The sequence below is a fragment of the Dermacentor andersoni genome, chromosome 10 (genome assembly GCF_023375885.2).
Source record: "Dermacentor andersoni chromosome 10, qqDerAnde1_hic_scaffold, whole genome shotgun sequence".
NCBI lineage: Eukaryota > Metazoa > Arthropoda > Arachnida > Ixodida > Ixodidae > Dermacentor > Dermacentor andersoni.
The window spans coordinates 7240937-7259707 of record NC_092823.1 but is presented as its reverse complement, the minus strand read 5'-3'; the positions used below and the strand labels follow the sequence as shown (position 1 = coordinate 7259707).

Below are 18771 nucleotides of genomic sequence, written 5' to 3'. Positions count from 1 at the left end.
AAGGGGAATTCAGAGCCTGTTGATGTCATAAAACAAATTGGTGAAGCTGTTGGCGAGCCAGTCAGTGAATCGGACATCGATACATGTCACCGCATTCCCACTCGGAACTCGGACGAGACGAACATTAGAGTTCATTTTGTTCGACGAGAAAAAAGGAACACGTTCCTTTCTAAGGCAAGGAAACAGAGACTTAATAACAGTATGCTTGGTTCCTCGGATAGAGGGGCTGTCTATGTTAATGAGCATCTAGCTCAGTTTAATAAGCAGTTGTTAGGTGCTGCCATTGCACGTAAGAAATTAGTGTCATGGAAATATACCTGGACTATAGGGGGTAAGGTGTTCGCACGTCAAAGTGAACTGACTGACGCTCTTAGGATCACCGATCATGGTGATCTGGAAAAAATGACTAGGTAAGGTCCGTTTCCTAAGATGGACTGTCGCACCCCCATGAACTGCGAGCCAACTTGTGCTGGCTATAATGTTGAAGATTTCAAAACGAAGCTCGGCTCTCTGAAGAAAGGGGTCAGTGCTATTCATTTTAATGCTCAAAGTATTAAACACAAGGGTGACCATCTGAACTTGTTTTTTGCATCCATAAAGCATAAATTTGATTTTTTGGTGTTTACAGAAACATGGCTAACATCCCATGAGGATCATCACCGCTTTGACAATTACACTTATAATGGATTATTAAGGCTTCACTGCAAGGGTGGTGGTCTTGCTGTGTACGTAAATAAATTGTACAAACATTCTGTAATAGATGAATTTTGCATAATAGATTCTAATGTGGAATGCATTACTGTATCTACTAGAAATGTAGTGGTCGTTGCAATATACAGACCTCCCACCGGTAACAAACAGCACTTCTTCGACTTCCTTGAAAATTTACTCGTGTATCTCACTTCTACTGGATGCGTATTTATTATTATGGGTGACATAAATATTAACTTATTGTCGAACGATTCATGTGCAACGCAATTCAATGATACCGTTGCATCATTTGCCTGCTGGAATTGCATCTCTTTACCCACAAGGGTAACTGTGGAAACAAGTACTCTACTAGACGTATGTATTACAAATCTGGTGTCTAACAACATTATCTCTGGTGTCCTGTCCCATGACCTCAGCGATCATTTGCCAATCTTTTGGTTCCTGCCTGTCATTCACGACACAGATGTGAAGGTCCCACGGTTATACAGAGTAATTAATGCTAACACGTTGAGTACGTTCAAAACATTAGTCGAAAGTTCACATTGGGATAATGTGTACGATACAACTGACGTAAACAAAGCATATAATGCATTTATTAATCAGTTTCTTTGGTGCTACGACACTGCCTTTCCACTAAAGGAAACTAAAACTTGCAAAAAGTTTAAAAGGCCTTGGATGACTCGGGAACTATACAAAAGAATTAAAATGAAAAACCATTTGTATCACAAGTTTATCAAGAGCCGTGATGCCAATACCCTCATTGAATTTAAAAAATACAGAAATAAACTTAACCAGGATGTTAAGATAGCTAAATCTACTTACTATATTGATCGGTTTACCAAAGTACATTCTGACAGTAGAAAAGCTTGGCGTGAAATTGCCTTTTTAACTAATAAATGTAATCTGGACCCGCCCCTTACTATTATGACAGTCAATGGCGAACTTACAGGCTCTGATCTCGCAACCACTTACAATTATTTTTTCATTAATGTTGCTGATTCTGTATGTTCGTCATCAGTACCAGACGCACTTTCTAATCTAATCACTCCCTTACAAAATTCTATTGCGCTTATTCCAACTACTACTCATGAAATAGCTTCATTAATACATAAGGTAAAATATAATGTTTCACCAGGGCATGATGGTATACCAGCGGTACCTTTGAAGCATGTATCTTCTTTAATATGTGACGTCTTGTGTTACATCACAAATCGTATGTTAGAAAGTGGAGTGTACCCAGATCAGCTGAAGATAGCACGTGTATGTCCAGTTTACAAAAATGGGGGAAAGAATGACATATCGAATATAGACCCATTTCTGTTCTACCCGTCTTATCAAAAGTTTTTGAAGGTGTCATTAATACTTGTCTCGAGAATTTTTTCCATAAGTTCAGTGTTATTACTTCCCCGCAGTATGGATTTCTGAAAAACAAATCAACAGAGCAGGCGCTTTTAACAGTAAAAGAAAAAATTATTAAGAATATCGAAATGAAACAGTACACTCTTGGCCTTTTCTTAGATTTGCGAAAGGCATTCGATTGCGTTCATCACAACACCCTGCTACGCAAGCTTAACAGTTAGGGCATACGTGGTATTGCATCTGACTTGCTAAAGAACTATTTAAATAACAGATTACAGTATGTTCAAGTTAATGGCATACCCTCAGAGAAATTGGCAATTCAGCATGGTGTTCCTCAAGGATCTATATTAGGACCGTTATTGTTTTTAGTATACATAAATGATATCGCTAGCATATCCGAATCGCCTAATCTGGTCATGTATGCTGATGATACGAATATATTTTTTTCATCCCACTCCTTGTCTCAAATGGAGGCTCTGGCAAATGCATATTTAAGAAAGTTACATAACTGGTTATTGACGAATCGGCTAAGCCTCAATTTATCAAAGACTAACTACATAATTTTTCAGCCTATTAATACAGTAGAAAGTATCACTCTTAAAATTTTCTATGAACATACTGAATTAAAACGTGTTTCAAACCAGAAATTTCTTGGTGTTTGGTTCAATGAGAATCTTTCTTGGAATTTTCATATCACCAAATTAATGTCTGATTTAAGTAAAACAGTCGGCTGTTTGTATAAGATATCTCATTTGTTGCCCCCCCGGTTAAAGATATCCATGTATTACGCACTTCTGTACTCAAGGTTATCTTACTGTATCCTTGTATGGGGAACTATGACGTCCAGCAATTACCTCAAATTAATTTCAATTCAGAAACGTGCTATGCGTGCCATTGAAGAGTTTCATGGCAGACCTTCAGATTTACCTATGTTACCGCTATTTCAGAAATATGGCATCCTTAAAGTAAAAGAAGTATACAACTTCTGTCTACTTAAGTACATCCATCATCATAGATTGTTCTTTTCATGCCCAGATAATTCCAACAGCCGTTATGCATTTTGGATGAAACGTAAGCTTGTTCCTATCACACGCACCAATTATGGCAAGCAAACACTAAGCTACCAGATTCCTAGGTAATAAATAACTTTCCCTTTGAAACTGAGTATTACCTTCCACAAAAACGCTTTAAATCTAAATTAAAAAATACCTATTGGAACAAACGGAATGATACATTTATTTAGTCGACATACTTTGTATTTATTTGTATTTAATTTACTACCTTTCAAATGTTTTTTTTCTATAACGCACATGTTATAAGCTGTGATATTGTTTCGTTGTTTTAGGACTGATATTTTTATGTTTGTATAAAAAAGATATTGTGTCTTTACACCACTAATACGATAAGTGTTGTATTCAATTTATTCTTTTCTTGTACAAATTTTGTGCATGTTAACTTACTGCTTCATGCTTTTACAATGCTTGAGAAATTCATTGTGTATTTTGTTGTGAAGTGCTTATGCACAATGTCAGCTGTTTTACGGGTGACCGGGACGCGTATTTTCATCCGCTAGCAGCTACAACGGGGCGTGCCACTTTTGACGGAGCTCGACGTTTCTGCGCAGGCGCGAGTAAGAGCGGGCGCGAGAGAGAAAATCTGGGGGCTTTTGCTCCTTGAATATATGACTCAGCCTAGGCACTACGGAGGAGGTTTCTTAGATTGCGTTGCATTCGTTTGTCCCCTGACATGCCGGCATTGCGGAGTTCGGTCGAGTTGGTTTATACGCTCCGCCGCTGGCTGCCTGCGCGGTGAGGCAGTGGGCGCGGACGCCGCTTGGTGATCGCTGTGTCTGAAGGGACAATGTTCTGACTGGTGTTTTATAAGTCGCGGGTCGAATTTTTCGTCGCGACGATAGATCGGATTTTTTACAAGCACTGCTCCAGGAGGGCACATGTAACCGGCAAACGGAGGCCTCAGGAGAGCACCTGAGGTTATATTAAAGCAGGCGGCGCAGGATCTCCGGGGCACCCAAGCGGTAGCGGGGGGATCAAAGCTGGAAGCCGGGCGGCCCGTGGGTTGGGGCCGCAGAGGCCGAAGCGTGCCTGGGGGTGTTCGCATAAAACATTGGCTGTCCGCGATAGCGGACAGCCGATCTTATACTCCCCTGGCACGCGCAGGCCTCTGCGAGCCCCAACCCACGGACCAGTCCGGCTTCTAGCTTTGATATCCCCGTTGCCGCTTTGGTGTCCTGGAGGCGCCGCCAATAATGCGAAATAATGACACGTTGTTTTCATTAGTAAAAACATGATCGATTAAATATGATTGCGTCGAGCCGCCAACTTGCGATGCTAAGTTCAGCACAACCGCGCCCCGCGACTTCTGCCGGCACGGCGCGCCTAGGGACAAGCGCATACACCGCGCCCCAAGGGACTCCTCCGTAGTACCTAGGCAGAGTCGTATTTTCAAGAATCAAAACTCCCCACATTTTCTCTCTCGCACCCGCTCTCACTCGCGCATGCGCGCAAACGTCCGTCGTCTCCGCAAGTTCCACGCCCCGTTGTACCTACGAGCAGTTGGAAATACGCGACCGGGACCTTGTCAGGCTCTTGCCTTTTGTCTTGGCGCCCTCTTTTTGTTGAAAAGAAAATAAACTTTCACTCATGAGAAGGAAATTCACAGAAGAATAAAAATGGGTTGGATCGCATGCGGCAGACATCGCAAGCTCCTGACTTGAAGCTTACCGTTATCATTGGAAAGGAAGGTGTACAATCAGTGCATTTTGCCAGTGATGACATATGGGGTATAGACTTCGAGACTGACAAAGAAGCTTGAGAACAAGTTAAGAACCGTGCAAAGAGCGATGGAACGAAAAACGCTAGGCATAACTTTAAGAGACAGAAAGAGAGCGGTTTGGATCAGAGAGCAAAGGAATATAGACGATATTGTCACAGTCGGTAATGTGGAAAGAAGACGATGCTGATGGTGGTCTTGGAGATGACGAGGAAGTGTTTAGCAGTATCGATGCTCTACGCTTGTTGGCTCAGCCATTAAAAGCCACCTGTAAATAGACGAACGCTTCTTCCTTCCCGTAATATCATTGGTGGACGTGCGGGGTAATCACTTGAGCAAGACGGAGCTCCGTAGCGGACGTAACCTGGCCGCCATGTCATCTGAAGGAGAGAGTTCAATTGCGGCCCCGTTGTCGCCACCGACGGTCATCCTGGCCCAGCCTCGCGGCCCTGGCATGTTTTCCGGGATTGATAACATTGACAACGATGACTGGTTACAGAATTATGAACGGGTCAGCGCACACAACAGGTGGGATAACACGCTTATGCTGGCTAATATAATATTCTACCTCAAGAAAACAGCACGGGTCTGGTTCGAAACACATGAAGAAGAGATTACAAGTTGGGACCAGTGTAAACAGAAGCTTAGAGATTTGTTCGGCAAACCCGTCGGCCGCCAACGTGCTGCGAAGAAGGACCTTGGTACCCGTGTGCAGACGTCCACTGAATCTTACGTGGCGTATATCCAGGACGTCCTCGCTCTTTGCCGCAAAGTAGATAACAATATGGCAGAGGCAGACAAGGTCAGCCACGTCTTAAAGGGCATCGCGGACAATGCGTTTAACCTGCTTGTTTATAAGAACATCACAACGGTCAATGAGATCAATAACGAATGCCGCCGCTTTGAAGACTCGAAGAGTCGCCGCATAGTTCGACAGTTTACTCATCTACCTAATACCGCAGCTTCGTCGACGTGCGAAGACATTTGTCCACCGCGTGAGTCCACCTCCTGCGAGAACGTCGTACGTATCGTTCGGCGAGAAATCGAAGCAGCGTCTCCTTCCACGCCAGTCACGCAGTGCTTTGACGATTCCCAGCCGCTTGTGTCCCTCATTCAGTCGGTCATTCGCCAAAAACATGCCAATGTAGGTCTTCCATCCATCTGCTCCGCCAGCCGTTCTGACTTTGCTTCGTCTGCTGCCTCTGCCCCTGTTCACTGGAGCCAATACGGTCCATATCCGAGCTATCGCAACCCGGCCGAATGGCGCACCCATGACGATAGACCCATCTGCTTTTACTGTGGATGTGTGGGCCACATCTCTCGCCACTGTCAAAGTTCCTGGCCAGCCCACTCTCGACCAAGCTTTCCCGCCTACCGCCGCTCCTCACTGAATCCTTGCCTGCCATCACTCTCCACCGAGGTTGAAGACGCACCTGACAACGCTCGAGCCACCGCGACCAGCCGATCGCCATCACCACATAATCGCCGCTCCCGTTCTCCCCAGCTGCGTCGCTCTCCATCCCCAGCTTACCGTCGCCGCTCTCCGACGGGAAACTAACTGGGGCAGCTCCTGGAGGTGACGCTGCTCTAGAACACTGGCCTGAAATTCCTCTGCTGACCCTGCCTACTAATCGGAACCTTCTGGATGTGGACATGGATGGTTTGCCCGTTACAGCACTCATCGACACTGGAGCCCAAATTTCCATCATGAGTGCGGAGCTTCGAACGTGCTTGAAAAAAGTACTTACTCCTGCTCCGACTCGACTGCTCCAGGTCGCCGATGGTGGAACTCCGGCTGTGCTTGGAATGTGTCAGTGTCGCCGGTTGCCACACGTCCGTTTTGTTTAGTGTGCTTGAACGTTGCCCTCACAATGTGATCCTCGGACTCGACTTTTTGTCCGCCCATTCTGCTCTGATTGACTGTTCCGCCGGTGTTGTACAACTTGACCTACCCCTACCTGTTCCCATTGACCGTCCTGCTCAAGCTCCAGCTCAGCTTTGTTCTCAGTTTTTATACGCCTGCCATCTCTTGCAGCAACCTTCATCCCTGTTTTAGCCAGCCCACCTGTACCTGATGGAGACTATGTCCTTACTCCAGCGACGTCAGTCCTGCTTTCTCACAATGTCTCCTTCCCACACACCATCGTTTCTGTTGCGGACAATCAGACATGTCTTCCGATCCTAAATTTCGGACAGTGCCCGCAAGTAGTCCCTCGAGGCATGTCTCTTGCCACGTTGTCACCAACGCACGAGGGCCACATTTCTGCTCTATCTGTTGCGCCGTCTTCGACCACTGCTCATTCTGCGCCTTCTGCATCAGTCCCGACCGACGACTTTACAAAGATGATTGCAGCGGGCCTCTCAACCCAACAAGCCGCACAGCTCCGTGGCCTCCTCGAGTCCTACTCCGACATTTTCGATCTGAACGATCGCCCTTTGCGTCAAACTACGGTCGTGACGCATCGAATAAATACCGGCGATGCAGCACCTGTTCGCAGAAGCCCATACCGGGTGTCGCCCTCTGAGTGACAAGTTATTCAGAGCGAGGTTGACAAGATGCTTGCCAAAGGGATTATCGAACACTATTCCAGCCCGTAGGCGTCCCCTGTTCTCGTCAAAAAGAAGGATAACAGCTGGTGATTCTGCGTTGACTATCGTCATCTAAACACGATCACCAAGAAAGATGTATATCCACTTCCCCGCATTGACGATGCTCTGGATTGTCTCCACGGTGCCACTTATTTTTCATCTATAGACCTTCGCTCTGGATATTGGCAAATTGCCGTGGATGAAATGGACCGTGAAAAGATCGCATTCATCACACCAGACGGCCTATATCAGTTCCGAGTAATGCCATTTGGCTTGTGCAATGCCCCGGTGACCTTTGAATGGATGATGGACATGCTCTTGCGTGGTTTGAAATGGTCCATCTGTTTGTGCTACTTGGATGACGTCATCGTATTCTCTTCAACTTTTGCGGCTCATCTTGATTGAAAGACTTTCATCTGTTCTTTCTGTTTTTTGCACCGCTGGCTTACAGCTCAACTCATCCAAGTGCCACTTCGGTCACCGCCAAGTAACCATGCTCGGACACCTCGTCGATTCGTCAGGCATTCGCCCCGACCCCGCTAAAGCTCATGCTGTGCAGAATTTCCCCGTACCAACTTGTGCCAAAGATGTTCGCAGCTTTATGGTCCTTTGCTCTTACTTCCGCAGGTTTGTGGAAAATTTCGCCCGTGTTGCCCGTCCCCTTACTGACCTCCTGAAGAAAGACGTTCCTTTCTGTTGGGGCTCTGAACAAGCGTCTGCTTTCTCGCAGCTCATCACGCTGCTTACCACACCTCCTGTTCTCGCCCATTTGGACCCCTCCGCTCTGACAGAAATCCGCACTGACGCCAGTGGCTACGTCATCGGCGCAGTTTTAGCTCAACGCCAATGTGGGCACGACCGTGTTATCGCCTATGCCAGTCGCCTCCTCTCTCCCGCCGAGCGCAATAACTCGATTACTGAGCGCGAGTGCCTCGCCCTCATTTGGGCGGTGGGCAAGTTCCGACCCCACATATATGGTCGACCATTTACAGTTACAACTGACCACCACGCCCTTTTTTGGCTTTCCTCCCTCAAGGATCCCACCGGACGCCTCGGTCGCTGGGCCCTACGGCTGCAAGAATACACATGCACTGTGGTCTACAAGTCGGGTCGTCTACATCAGGACGCCGACTGTCTCGTCATCCCGTCGATGTTCCGGACGGTTTAGGGGATGTCGCACTGATCTGCGTTCTTTCGCTATCAGCCTTGCAAGACATTGGCACTGAACAATGACGCGATGAGTCATTACGCCCCTTTATCGAACGCCTGCTTTCTGCTCCGTCTGACCCATCCCTTCACATGTTCGTACTACAAAATGGCATCCTGTATCGCCGCAACATGCACTCCGACGGGCCCGAGCTCCTAACCGTCATTCCGTCTCATCTGCAACAGATTGTACTGCAGCAACTGCACGACGTTCCCACCGCTGGACACCTTGGCGTCACGCGGACCTATGACCGAATTCGGCGACGGTTTTTCTGGCCCCGTCTAAACCGCTCTGTCCAGCGCTATGTTGCCGCGTGTGGGTCGTGTCAACGCCGAAAAAGACCAGCTGTGCCTCCTGTCGGACTGCTGCAGCCTTTGGATATACCGACCGACCCTTTTTTTTGCGTTGGCCTTGATCTCCTCGGACCATTCCCTATATCCAAGGACGGAAATAGGTGGATTGCCGTCGCTACGGACTATGAAACTCGCTATGCCATTACTAGAGCCCTACCGACCAGCTGCGCTACAGACGTCGCTGATTTCTTGCTTCACGGCGTTATCTTGCATCACGGTGCACCTCGTCAACTTCTCACTGATCGCGGCAGATACTTTCTTGCCAAAGTCATCGACGACCTACTTCGATCATGTGCTAGTAAACACAAACTTACTACCGCTTACCATCCTCAAACTAACGGTCTTACCGAACGCCTGAACCGCACAATAACTGACATGCTAGCAATGTATGTTTCTTGCGATCATCGCGACTGGGACATTGCTCTACCATTTCTCACGTTCCCCTACAATTCCTCGCGCCACGACACAGCTGGCTATTCACCCTTCTATCTCCTCTTCGGCCGTGAGCCGACTTTGCCTTTCGAGACTCTCCTTTCGACCACACTCGACTCGCCAACAGAGTACACTCGGGATTTAATAGCCACAGCGACCCAAGCACGCCAGATTGCCCGCATTCTTCTTTCTGCATCACAGACACGCCAGAAGTGCCGTTACGACCAGCGCCATCACGACGTGAACTAAGAACCAGGTGCTCTTGTGCTAGTTTGGTATCCAACTCGGCATGTTGGTCTTTCCGAAAAATTCCTCTCGCGATACTATGGCCCTTACCGCATCCTTCGCCAGGTGACCCCTGTCACATATGAAGTGTCTCCGCTGAATGCCACGGTGCCTTCACCTCTCTCTGACATCATCCACGTCAGCCGTCTCAAACCGTACCTTTCTCAGACCGATGAGCTGCACCAATCAGGTGCTTTTTCCGACGGGGGTGATGTCACAGTCGGTAATGTGGAAAGAAGACGATGCTGATGGCGGTCTTGGAGACGACAAGGAAGTGTTTAGCAGTATCGATGCTCTACGCTTGTTGGCTCAGCCATTAAAAGCCACCTGTAAATAGACGAATTCTTCTTCCTTCCCGTAACAATATTGTAATTGACATTAAGAGAAAAAAATGGCGCTGGGCTGGTCATGTAATGCACAGATTAGATAACCGTTGGGCCATTAGGGTGACAGAATGGGTGCCAAGAGAAATTTGCACCACATCTGGTGCAAATTAAGGCTAAGGGAATTAAGGCACTCGAACCCACCACCTGTGGTGTTAATTACAGAAAATTGAATTAAGGCACTCGAACCCACAACCTCGGTGTTAAGATACAGTTAATGCAAGCACTCGGACCCACAATCATTAGCATTAATTATGACAAATCTAATTAAGACATGGTTCATGGTTCAGACATGGTAACCCACAACTTTTGGTGTTAAGGCACTCATGCCCGCAATCTTTGGTGTTAATTAAGGCAATATTAACACCAACCCACAGCCCTTGGTGCTAATTAGGACAAAGTTGATTAAGACAGAATTCATTAAGACACTCAAACCCTCTACCTTTGGTGCTAACTAGGGGAAAGTGAATTAAGACGCTCAAACCCTAAACCTTTGGTGTTAATTACAGCAAATTGAATTAAGGTACTTGAACCCGCAACCTCGGTGTTAATTATAGTTAATTAAGATATCGTTAATTCAAGCACTCTAACCATCACGACGTGATGGCATTTGATGGCGACGTGATGGCTACCCTTTGGCATTAATTAGGGTGGAGGCAATTAAGATATAACTAATAAATGACTTCGGTGTTAATCACAGCAAATTGAATTAAGGCATTCGAACGACAGCCTCGGTTTTAGTTAAGGCAAAGTTAGTTAAGGTAGGGTTAATTCAGGCACCCGAACTCATCATTCGGTGCTAATTAGGGCAATGTTAATGAAGTCACTCGAGCCTACAACCTTTGTTGTTAATTAGGACAAAGTTAGTGAAGATAGTTAATAAGGCACTCGAACCCGCAACCTTTAGTGGGAGAAAACAAATAATAGGAAGTAACAATGCATTTCAATGAGAACGTCAAGTAATTTAATGAGTGTCTCGTGAGAGCACACGCTATCGCCTTCATCCACTTTAGCGTAGGCTAGAGTGACTGTTGACTTTATTTTCTAACATGAATCCCTACCAACTAGCTCAGCTCTGTGTCTTTCTACATCACATAGGTGGCAGCTCTTGTTGGTACCTTGCTGACTTAAAAAAGTTGAAGATGTGATCTGAAAATAAAACTGTGTCCTGTACACTGCCCTCGAGGGAGCAAGAAAGGATGGGAATCATGCTAGCGATAACACATCTCACGCAGCATCCACAAATCCTGGGCTGCTTGCACAGTGTGTGTAGAGCGCATGGGAATTTTCCCCTCTGGCATGCATGGAAGCACCAGGCTTTGCAGCACAAGAGACTTGTAGTTGCTGGCACCTTTCTACCCACATGTGCAGTACATTGACACAGCTTCACCAGCACTTGCAGCTAGCAGAGCTACACGTGTTCCCTTCAGTAGTGGACTACACTGTGCATGCAGCATCTTTTCCTTTCGGCTTTCCTGCGTGGGTGCTGTGGGTCAGGATATTAACTTAACACTTGCGCACACCTTTCTTGAGCCTGTGGCCATCTTTTGTAGCTACCCATTTCACTACCCAACTTAGCCCTCATCCTGAGTGTCCAGTCAAGGAGGTAACTGCAGCGTAGTGGCATTCAAGCCCATAACAAGTTGCGTCAGAAAAACAAATGAATGGTAGAGAAAATTTAATACAGGCAATCAATGGCGTATTCCATTTTGCAATGTAGTCTACGAATGCAAACTATAAAATGAAAGTTTCAGGTATTAAAGTTTTACAAGGTACATGCATAGAATGACTATCAAAAATACCTATGTTGTCTTTTTCTTTGACATCAGTATGAGTACTTAATTATTTTTTTATCTTCTCCTCATTGCAATTACTGTCTATTAGTCATGTTTGTTTTCACTTTGTTATGTAAGTGATGTGCCATGCTGTATGCCAATTTATGTGCTTGTAAAAAATATATGTATGGGCAGGAGCTAGTCAACTTTGCCGTTTAGCTTTTTCTCCTGGGCTTCCTCGCTTTACCACATCGTCTTTTCTCGACATTGTGTCTTGTGTATCATTTTTTAAGGACAGCAGTACAAAGGCTTCATAGCTGTTCCTGGGCACTATAACGAACATTTTATTATTATTATTATTATTATTTGTTCACTTCTCGAGTCTCATGTCAGGTAACTAACTCCATGCTATGCAATGCAACTTTCTTAATCTCGTCTTACCACCTAGTCCTTTGCCATGCTCGGCTGCATTTCGCTTCATTTTCCAACACTAACAGACCAGCGGTTACCTGCCCAAAGCGACTTTTTCCTTAACTGGGATATCAGCTACATCAGTTTGCTCTTAACTTATACTGCCCTATTTTTGTCTCTGGACATTATGCCTATCGTTTCCTTGCTTGATTCTTGGTGCACTCCCTCCACCATTCTTAAACAGCAGCCTTCTTAGCCTCTTCCCCAGGGTCTTGCAGAAAAATGTCATTTTTTTCTGGTATGTCACCTGCAGGCAACAGTCATCTATGATGGGTTACGGTAGGCAGGTTGGTAGTTATGTAAATAGTTTGCAGTGGCCTTGTCCACTTCAGTTGTCCTGTTGTGCTGACTGTGTTGGTTGACACACCGGAGAATGTTAGGAATGCATGGTGTACATGCAGATGGGTCCTTGGTGCTGGCGTGCAACAACTTGTTTGGCACCAAGTGGGAAGGTTCAGTGCGCCTCTACAAGAAGGTGGAGGACATTCCAAGCCTGGAGGAGTGCGTGGCCTCAGTAAACACTGACTCAACTGTGGCCGACATTGTGCCTTTGAACCCAGGTCGCTTCATGCTTGGCCTTGACTCAGGTCAGTTGTTTTTGAAATTAGGTGGAATATTTATTCACAAGTAAGTACCTATATCATGCAGAAAAAAATACTATAGTAAAACGCAGTAGTGGGCTTTCTGAAAGTAAATTACAAAAAATTTGCAGTTTTGCCCAAAAGGCGAATGCTCCATTGCAATAGCAAATTATTAGGCAGCTATACAAAGTAAAGATAGTACTTTCATTGCATATATAAATTTGGGATTGTTTGCTTCCGAACTAAATTAACAACCATGGTGTCAGGCACACACATGCCAGAGATAAACACATCGCACTCTATGACTGTAGACACTCACTGTCAAAATGTTGGCGGGAGGAAGAGTGGCAGCGGCAGCACTTGTCCTGTCTGTTCTTTTCGTCTGCCCTTGTTCTGCGGTGCTGTACAGTTATTTTATCGCAGCAGCGGCCAGCCAATTGGCCTTTGTGCTGCTTGTCGCTTCAATGTTAACTAAGTGATGAAAATACACTGGGCACAAAGCTATCAGCCCTCGGCGTGCCTGGATCCTGTACTCATCATACATCGCTTTTTCGCTTTTAAGATGGTGCCCATGCAGACGCGTCAAAAGCAGCCGCTGCTGCAGTAGAACGCTCTCTCTCTCCCCCCCCCCCCAAAGAAGGCATGTTTCCTTCCAGCCTTCCTCCCTTGTGTGCATAAGATCGAGCCACCATCCTCAGTTCACCCTCACATGCTTTCTCTCACACCCGAAGCATAGGGCGTGCAGTCATGACTTCATACGGAAGATCACGGTGACACCATCAACGAAGGCGGAGATGCACCTGGAGTGTCCATATAATTGCTTTCACAATAAAATAAAGATACAGTGCTTCTAAATAGCAATATACAGTTGACATATTGTTACAAGTAATAATAATAGTACATGAAATGAGATTAATAATTCTTTAAAGGGTTCCTCACCAGGCCACATAGAAAATTTTGGTTATATGCTGGAAGTTGTTACGTGCCTCCTAGGGAGCGTTCTACCACAATAGTTTTTCAAATTGGTTCATTAATAGCCGAGATATAAATATTTCACTGCCCCGAACCCATGATTTCAGGAGGCGAGCATCACCGCCAACACTGACAATCTTTCCACTTGCCCCCGTCTAGCCTCTGCAGGTGAGATTCCTTCCCTGCGCTGTCCCATACCGGGGCTTGAGGATTGTGTGATGCATACGTCATGCCTTCTTTTTTTCTGTCTTTTTTTTTTTTTTCGGGAGGGGGGGTGCAAATGAGGAACGGGGAAGCTACCTTTACTATACAAATGTGAATAATGCCCACCATTCGCCATAAAGACGCGTGAACCCACAAAAGAGAACTGAAATAAGGTGTACCTCACAGGTATGCCTGTGAGATACACCTCTCCTTTACTTGGCAAACACTGCAAAGAACAATTAACGAGCGAAAATGCTAAATAAGGATTTCTAGTAGCGTTTCTTGAATTACCTCTGCAAGAATTATAGAGAAATGTATATTTGCGGAACAATCACAGTTCTTTTGGATCCCTCATTTACTGTTCTACCAAGTGTCAAAACCAACTCGTGTTGTTATTTGGGAAGTTGCGTAATGATGCGTGGTCATCAGTCCCATACAGCCGCATAGAGCGCAGGACGCTGGGATTCTAGACGTACTGCACCCACCACGGAAGGTTAGAAAAACATCCACGTATGCACAGCAGAGAAGTGGCTACGTCAGGCGGCTCGTCTGATAACTGTAGAAGCGTCATTCAAGACACAAGGAATCATTCTCCACTTCCGGCCGTGTTCTCTCTATATACTTACTTTTTAAATAAGACGACGTTGATCCATAAATACTTTCACAAACAACAATTAAATTTATTAATTTTCGCTTTTCCTTCCTGTTTGGCTGTTGCCTTGACTCTTTCCTTTAGTAGATCGCTTAATTTCTCAACTCCTTGCGACTCTTGCTTCCAGTTGCCAATTTAGCACGAAAATTGCTGCTGTACAGTTAAGGAAAAGCCACAGGAGGTAACGGGTGACAGTCATATTGCTTATTGCAGGTTGTCTACCAATTGGGTAAACTGGGAATTCTCAGGGAACTTGTGCCTCTATCAGGGAAAATTAGCCGTAATTTTATTGAAAGGGTCGAAAGTCGTGGTAATGCTTGCTCGAGTAACAGACAGGAACCGTAATGAATCGTGTTTGACGCCCTGTGTTCTGCTGGAGGAGTTGCCAGTGTACAGTCAGCGACCGACTTTATGGATTCCTGATAATTTGGACGGCTTCGCGGCACCACAACGTACCCCATAGAGTTAGTGTATCAGAATATCTGAAATTTTGGACGCAAGAGCTCTTCGCCGTCCGATTTCCCAGACGTTTTGCCGTGACCTCAGGTCCGAAACGGCATTAATCAAAGCCACCACCGCTGCCATTTTGATTACCTCGCCACCTCGAACCGGCACTCTCGCACGCAGATCCACTGGCAGCCATAGCCACCACTGTGGCAACACTAGGCCTAGCTGCTTCGACATTCGCTATGAAGCTTCTCGCCATGGGTGCCGTGTTTTTTATTGAAAGAATTCGCCGCGGTCAGCAATGGCACGGACTCCGCCTTTGTGGTCCTCGTGATTGGCTTAGAAGCTTGGAAAGCACATAGCGTTGCATAATGCCGGTTCCCGAAAGTCAGCTTTGCCTCTGTACAGAAATGTTACTTGGTGAAGCATACGCAAAAGTATTGCAGTGAAGCATAACAAGCGTGGGAAGGGGCTATGCCACGGGACAGTATACATTCCTTAATTATACAAGCATGCACCCTGTATTTCCTGTCACAGTACGAGCACCGATATGCCTAATATGTGTACCGACAGGCCTTCAGAGCGTTTTCGAATGTGCCTGTGCCGGTTTGAGCCCTTAAGGGCAGTGAATGACATGAATTTTTTTTTCCAACTGGCCAATTTTTCGTGCATTTTCGCGGCTCCTAGGGATTTCGAAAAATCGTACGTAGACTGTGCAACTGACCAAGAAGATGCTTCAAATGGTCCATGGGGCAAACAAGTGGTGGAAGGAGGACAAGAACAGAAAGGACCTACGCACTGAGGAATGAACGGGAAAGGAAGCATGCTGCCCCCGTTTTGAAGGAGCTTGAGCTCAAAAACCAGTGTTGGCTGATGCCGAGATGCAGGTGCCTCTCATCCAAACCAAAATAAACTCTTTTAAGCAGTGAAACACAACACTGAAGCGACTTGCACGGGATAAGAGTATGTCAGGACAGTTGAGGTTGACTTACGGGCTGTTCAGAGAGAATCTCAATTGTGACTAAGTTCGGGCCTCATACCACTGAGCTTGCTATCAGTTGATAGAAAGAGCTCATATTTGAAAATATTTGCTTTTTATGCATCTCCTTTTTATTCGTATTAGGGAATGTTCGACTTGATATGTTTACTAGAGAGTGGCAGCATCTGGCGATATGGTTTCAGCCCATCTTGACATAAAACACAGTTCTGCATCACTCAGGGAATTTTGCAAAGGTACTCAGGGAAAACCTGAAAAACTCAGGGAATTTGGAAATGTCAGCTTGGTAGACACTCTGTTATGGGTTTAACGGTTATTGCAGGGTCTGATGATGGACGCTGTTTCGCATTACAGTGAACTCTCACTTGCGTGAACTTCAAGGCACCGAAGGAAATAGTTCACTTAGCTGAAAGTTCACTAAACTGAATCTTCACTAGACCAACATAAGACATGGCATACAGAGTCAAATGTTTGAAGTGCAATTCATGGAGCAAAAGACATGGCATCCAAAGTGTTAGAAATGTGTGAAATGGAATTTGTACATATCAACAAGTACAAGGTTCATAACAGTTATAATGCTGCCTTTGTGTGCACACGCGGAACCGACGAGACTGCAAAGAAAGAGACGACGACCATGCCACGACTAGCCAGTTGGGAAAAAAAACACACACACCACGTGGTTTGTGGTGTGACAGATCGCCACTTTGCTCTGGCGGCGTTGTAAACGCCAGCGATGTTATTTTGTTTATGGCCTCCGAGATTACACGCTTGCTCGTTTTGTGCGGGCGATTTCGGAGGCCAGGCCTCGTTGCCGTTCGTTTTCCACGCTGCCGCTTTGCCTCAGGGGCGTTGTAGCGCCAGCGACGTTACATTGCCGCTGGAGCGGCGGTTTGATGAGGGCAGGCATCGGTTGCGCCTGTAGTGCAGTGCAGTGTAAGCCTTGGTCCTCTGAGTGAGTTCGTTAAACTGAAATATTGACTGTTCCGAAATTCGTTTATGTGAAACATTTTTGCATAGATTCTATAAGAAAACTGCCGGGGATTTTTAAAAAGTTCGTTATTCTGAAATATTCGATAAACCGACGTTCGTACAACTGAGAGTTTACTGTATTTTGTTTTCCTCCTTATCTAACCCATATTGCGGGTATATGGTTCCCAGGATCTGCCAGCGTCGCGGCGGGTCGTCACTAGAGGTAATAATGAAGCAAAAGGAAAAGTTAAATGGAACTGGTGTTTTCTCAGGCTGAAACTTTTCGCGAGTATACAGACCAGCTGACTACGAACCAAATCCCTTTCCTGGTCCCTGGATGAGTCTAAGCAAAGAAGGCTGAACTAACGAAGGAACAGCGATGCGCGTGATGGTTAAATAGATGGTGACAACTGAACTCATCTCAGGTTAATCGATCCGTCACCAAATAGACGAGGAAACTGGCCATCACACCCCAGAATATGCCGATAACTACCGCCATCTAAAAAGAGTACGAAAATTGACAACCATTCCACTCTGTGAAGATGGAATGGCAGCGAGAGCTGATGACAGTCAAAGCTCTCAAACGAAGAGCAAGATGCTTCACCTCCGCTGGGGGTCGGCCCGAAGGTAGTGCAATGCTGGGCCGACCCGTGGCAAAGGTGAAGCAGGTGTTAAGCACTCCCCATACGTGGGCCAACCCAAATGGCCCGTGGTGGAAGTGAAGCAGGCGTTAAACACTCCCCATACGTGGCCCCATCCCGAAGTTTTTGAAGGGCACGTTACAAGTTCCTGAGCCCACAGGGGTATGTGCCATTGAGCATGGACCCTTTGTGCACTATCACTAGGATCGCCTACATGATGATTTTTTGTTGACGGACGCCCAAAAAACTACAGAAGGTTATTTATATACAGCGTTCGCTGTAAAAGGCAGCAAAATGTTGACTGCCAAATAGATTGATTTGTTGGCGCTTTAGGAATGTGTGTGAGGAGTGGTGGCGGGAAGGGGGGGGGAGGAGGTATGTCGCTTAACTTAAGGGGGGGGGGGCGCCCCCTCTGGGTATGTGCCTGGCTGCACGGCACACTTCAACTAACGGTCTCTTACGTGAGCTGTTGCATTTGTCTCGTTTCGTGCAGTGCATGATCTTACAGTCCATGCACGAGAACACCTGACTGGTGTATAAGTCAGTGCTACACGAACACTGAGGCAGACGCAAGCGGTAGTGCAGTGGAACAGGGTAGAAAATTACATACTTTCTCTCTCTGCATGCGCAAATGCACAACATGGGAACAAGCAGACAAAATTGAAGTACATCTCTCTTGCTATGGTACAACGTAAAGCAAGGGAAAACAGCGGGAAAGCGGGCAATGGAAATTCAAGATGATGAGCCAACGTTTTAATAACTGACTTGCCTTGAAGAAGACAAGTCCACTTGTCGAAACGTTGCCTCCCACTTTCACTTTGTTCTCATTTTGCTCAAAGCAAAGAAAGGACACACAGACATTCCATTTGTATGTTTTATTATTTCTCTAAACTTTAGTTCGTCTGTTGAAGAAACAGAATAAACAAGTGACTGATGTTCCCTTGAATAATTCT

General features: G+C 46.0%; 1 protein-coding gene across 4 annotated transcripts in view; it reads left to right on the top strand.

The window, feature by feature from the left end:
* Positions 1-18771, top strand: part of LOC126519689 (methylosome protein WDR77-like) — a 262463-nt gene that overhangs the window by 7182 nt on the left and 236510 nt on the right. For 3 of the 4 annotated variants that reach the window (XM_050169051.3, XM_072284883.1, XM_055065355.2), the window contains exon 2: positions 12757-12942. The exons of the other annotated variant lie outside the window; for it this stretch is intronic. In XM_050169051.3, the coding sequence (XP_050025008.1) occupies positions 12757-12942 (186 nt within the window). The remainder of the gene's footprint in view (positions 1-12756; positions 12943-18771) is intronic. 4 annotated transcript variants of the gene reach the window in all.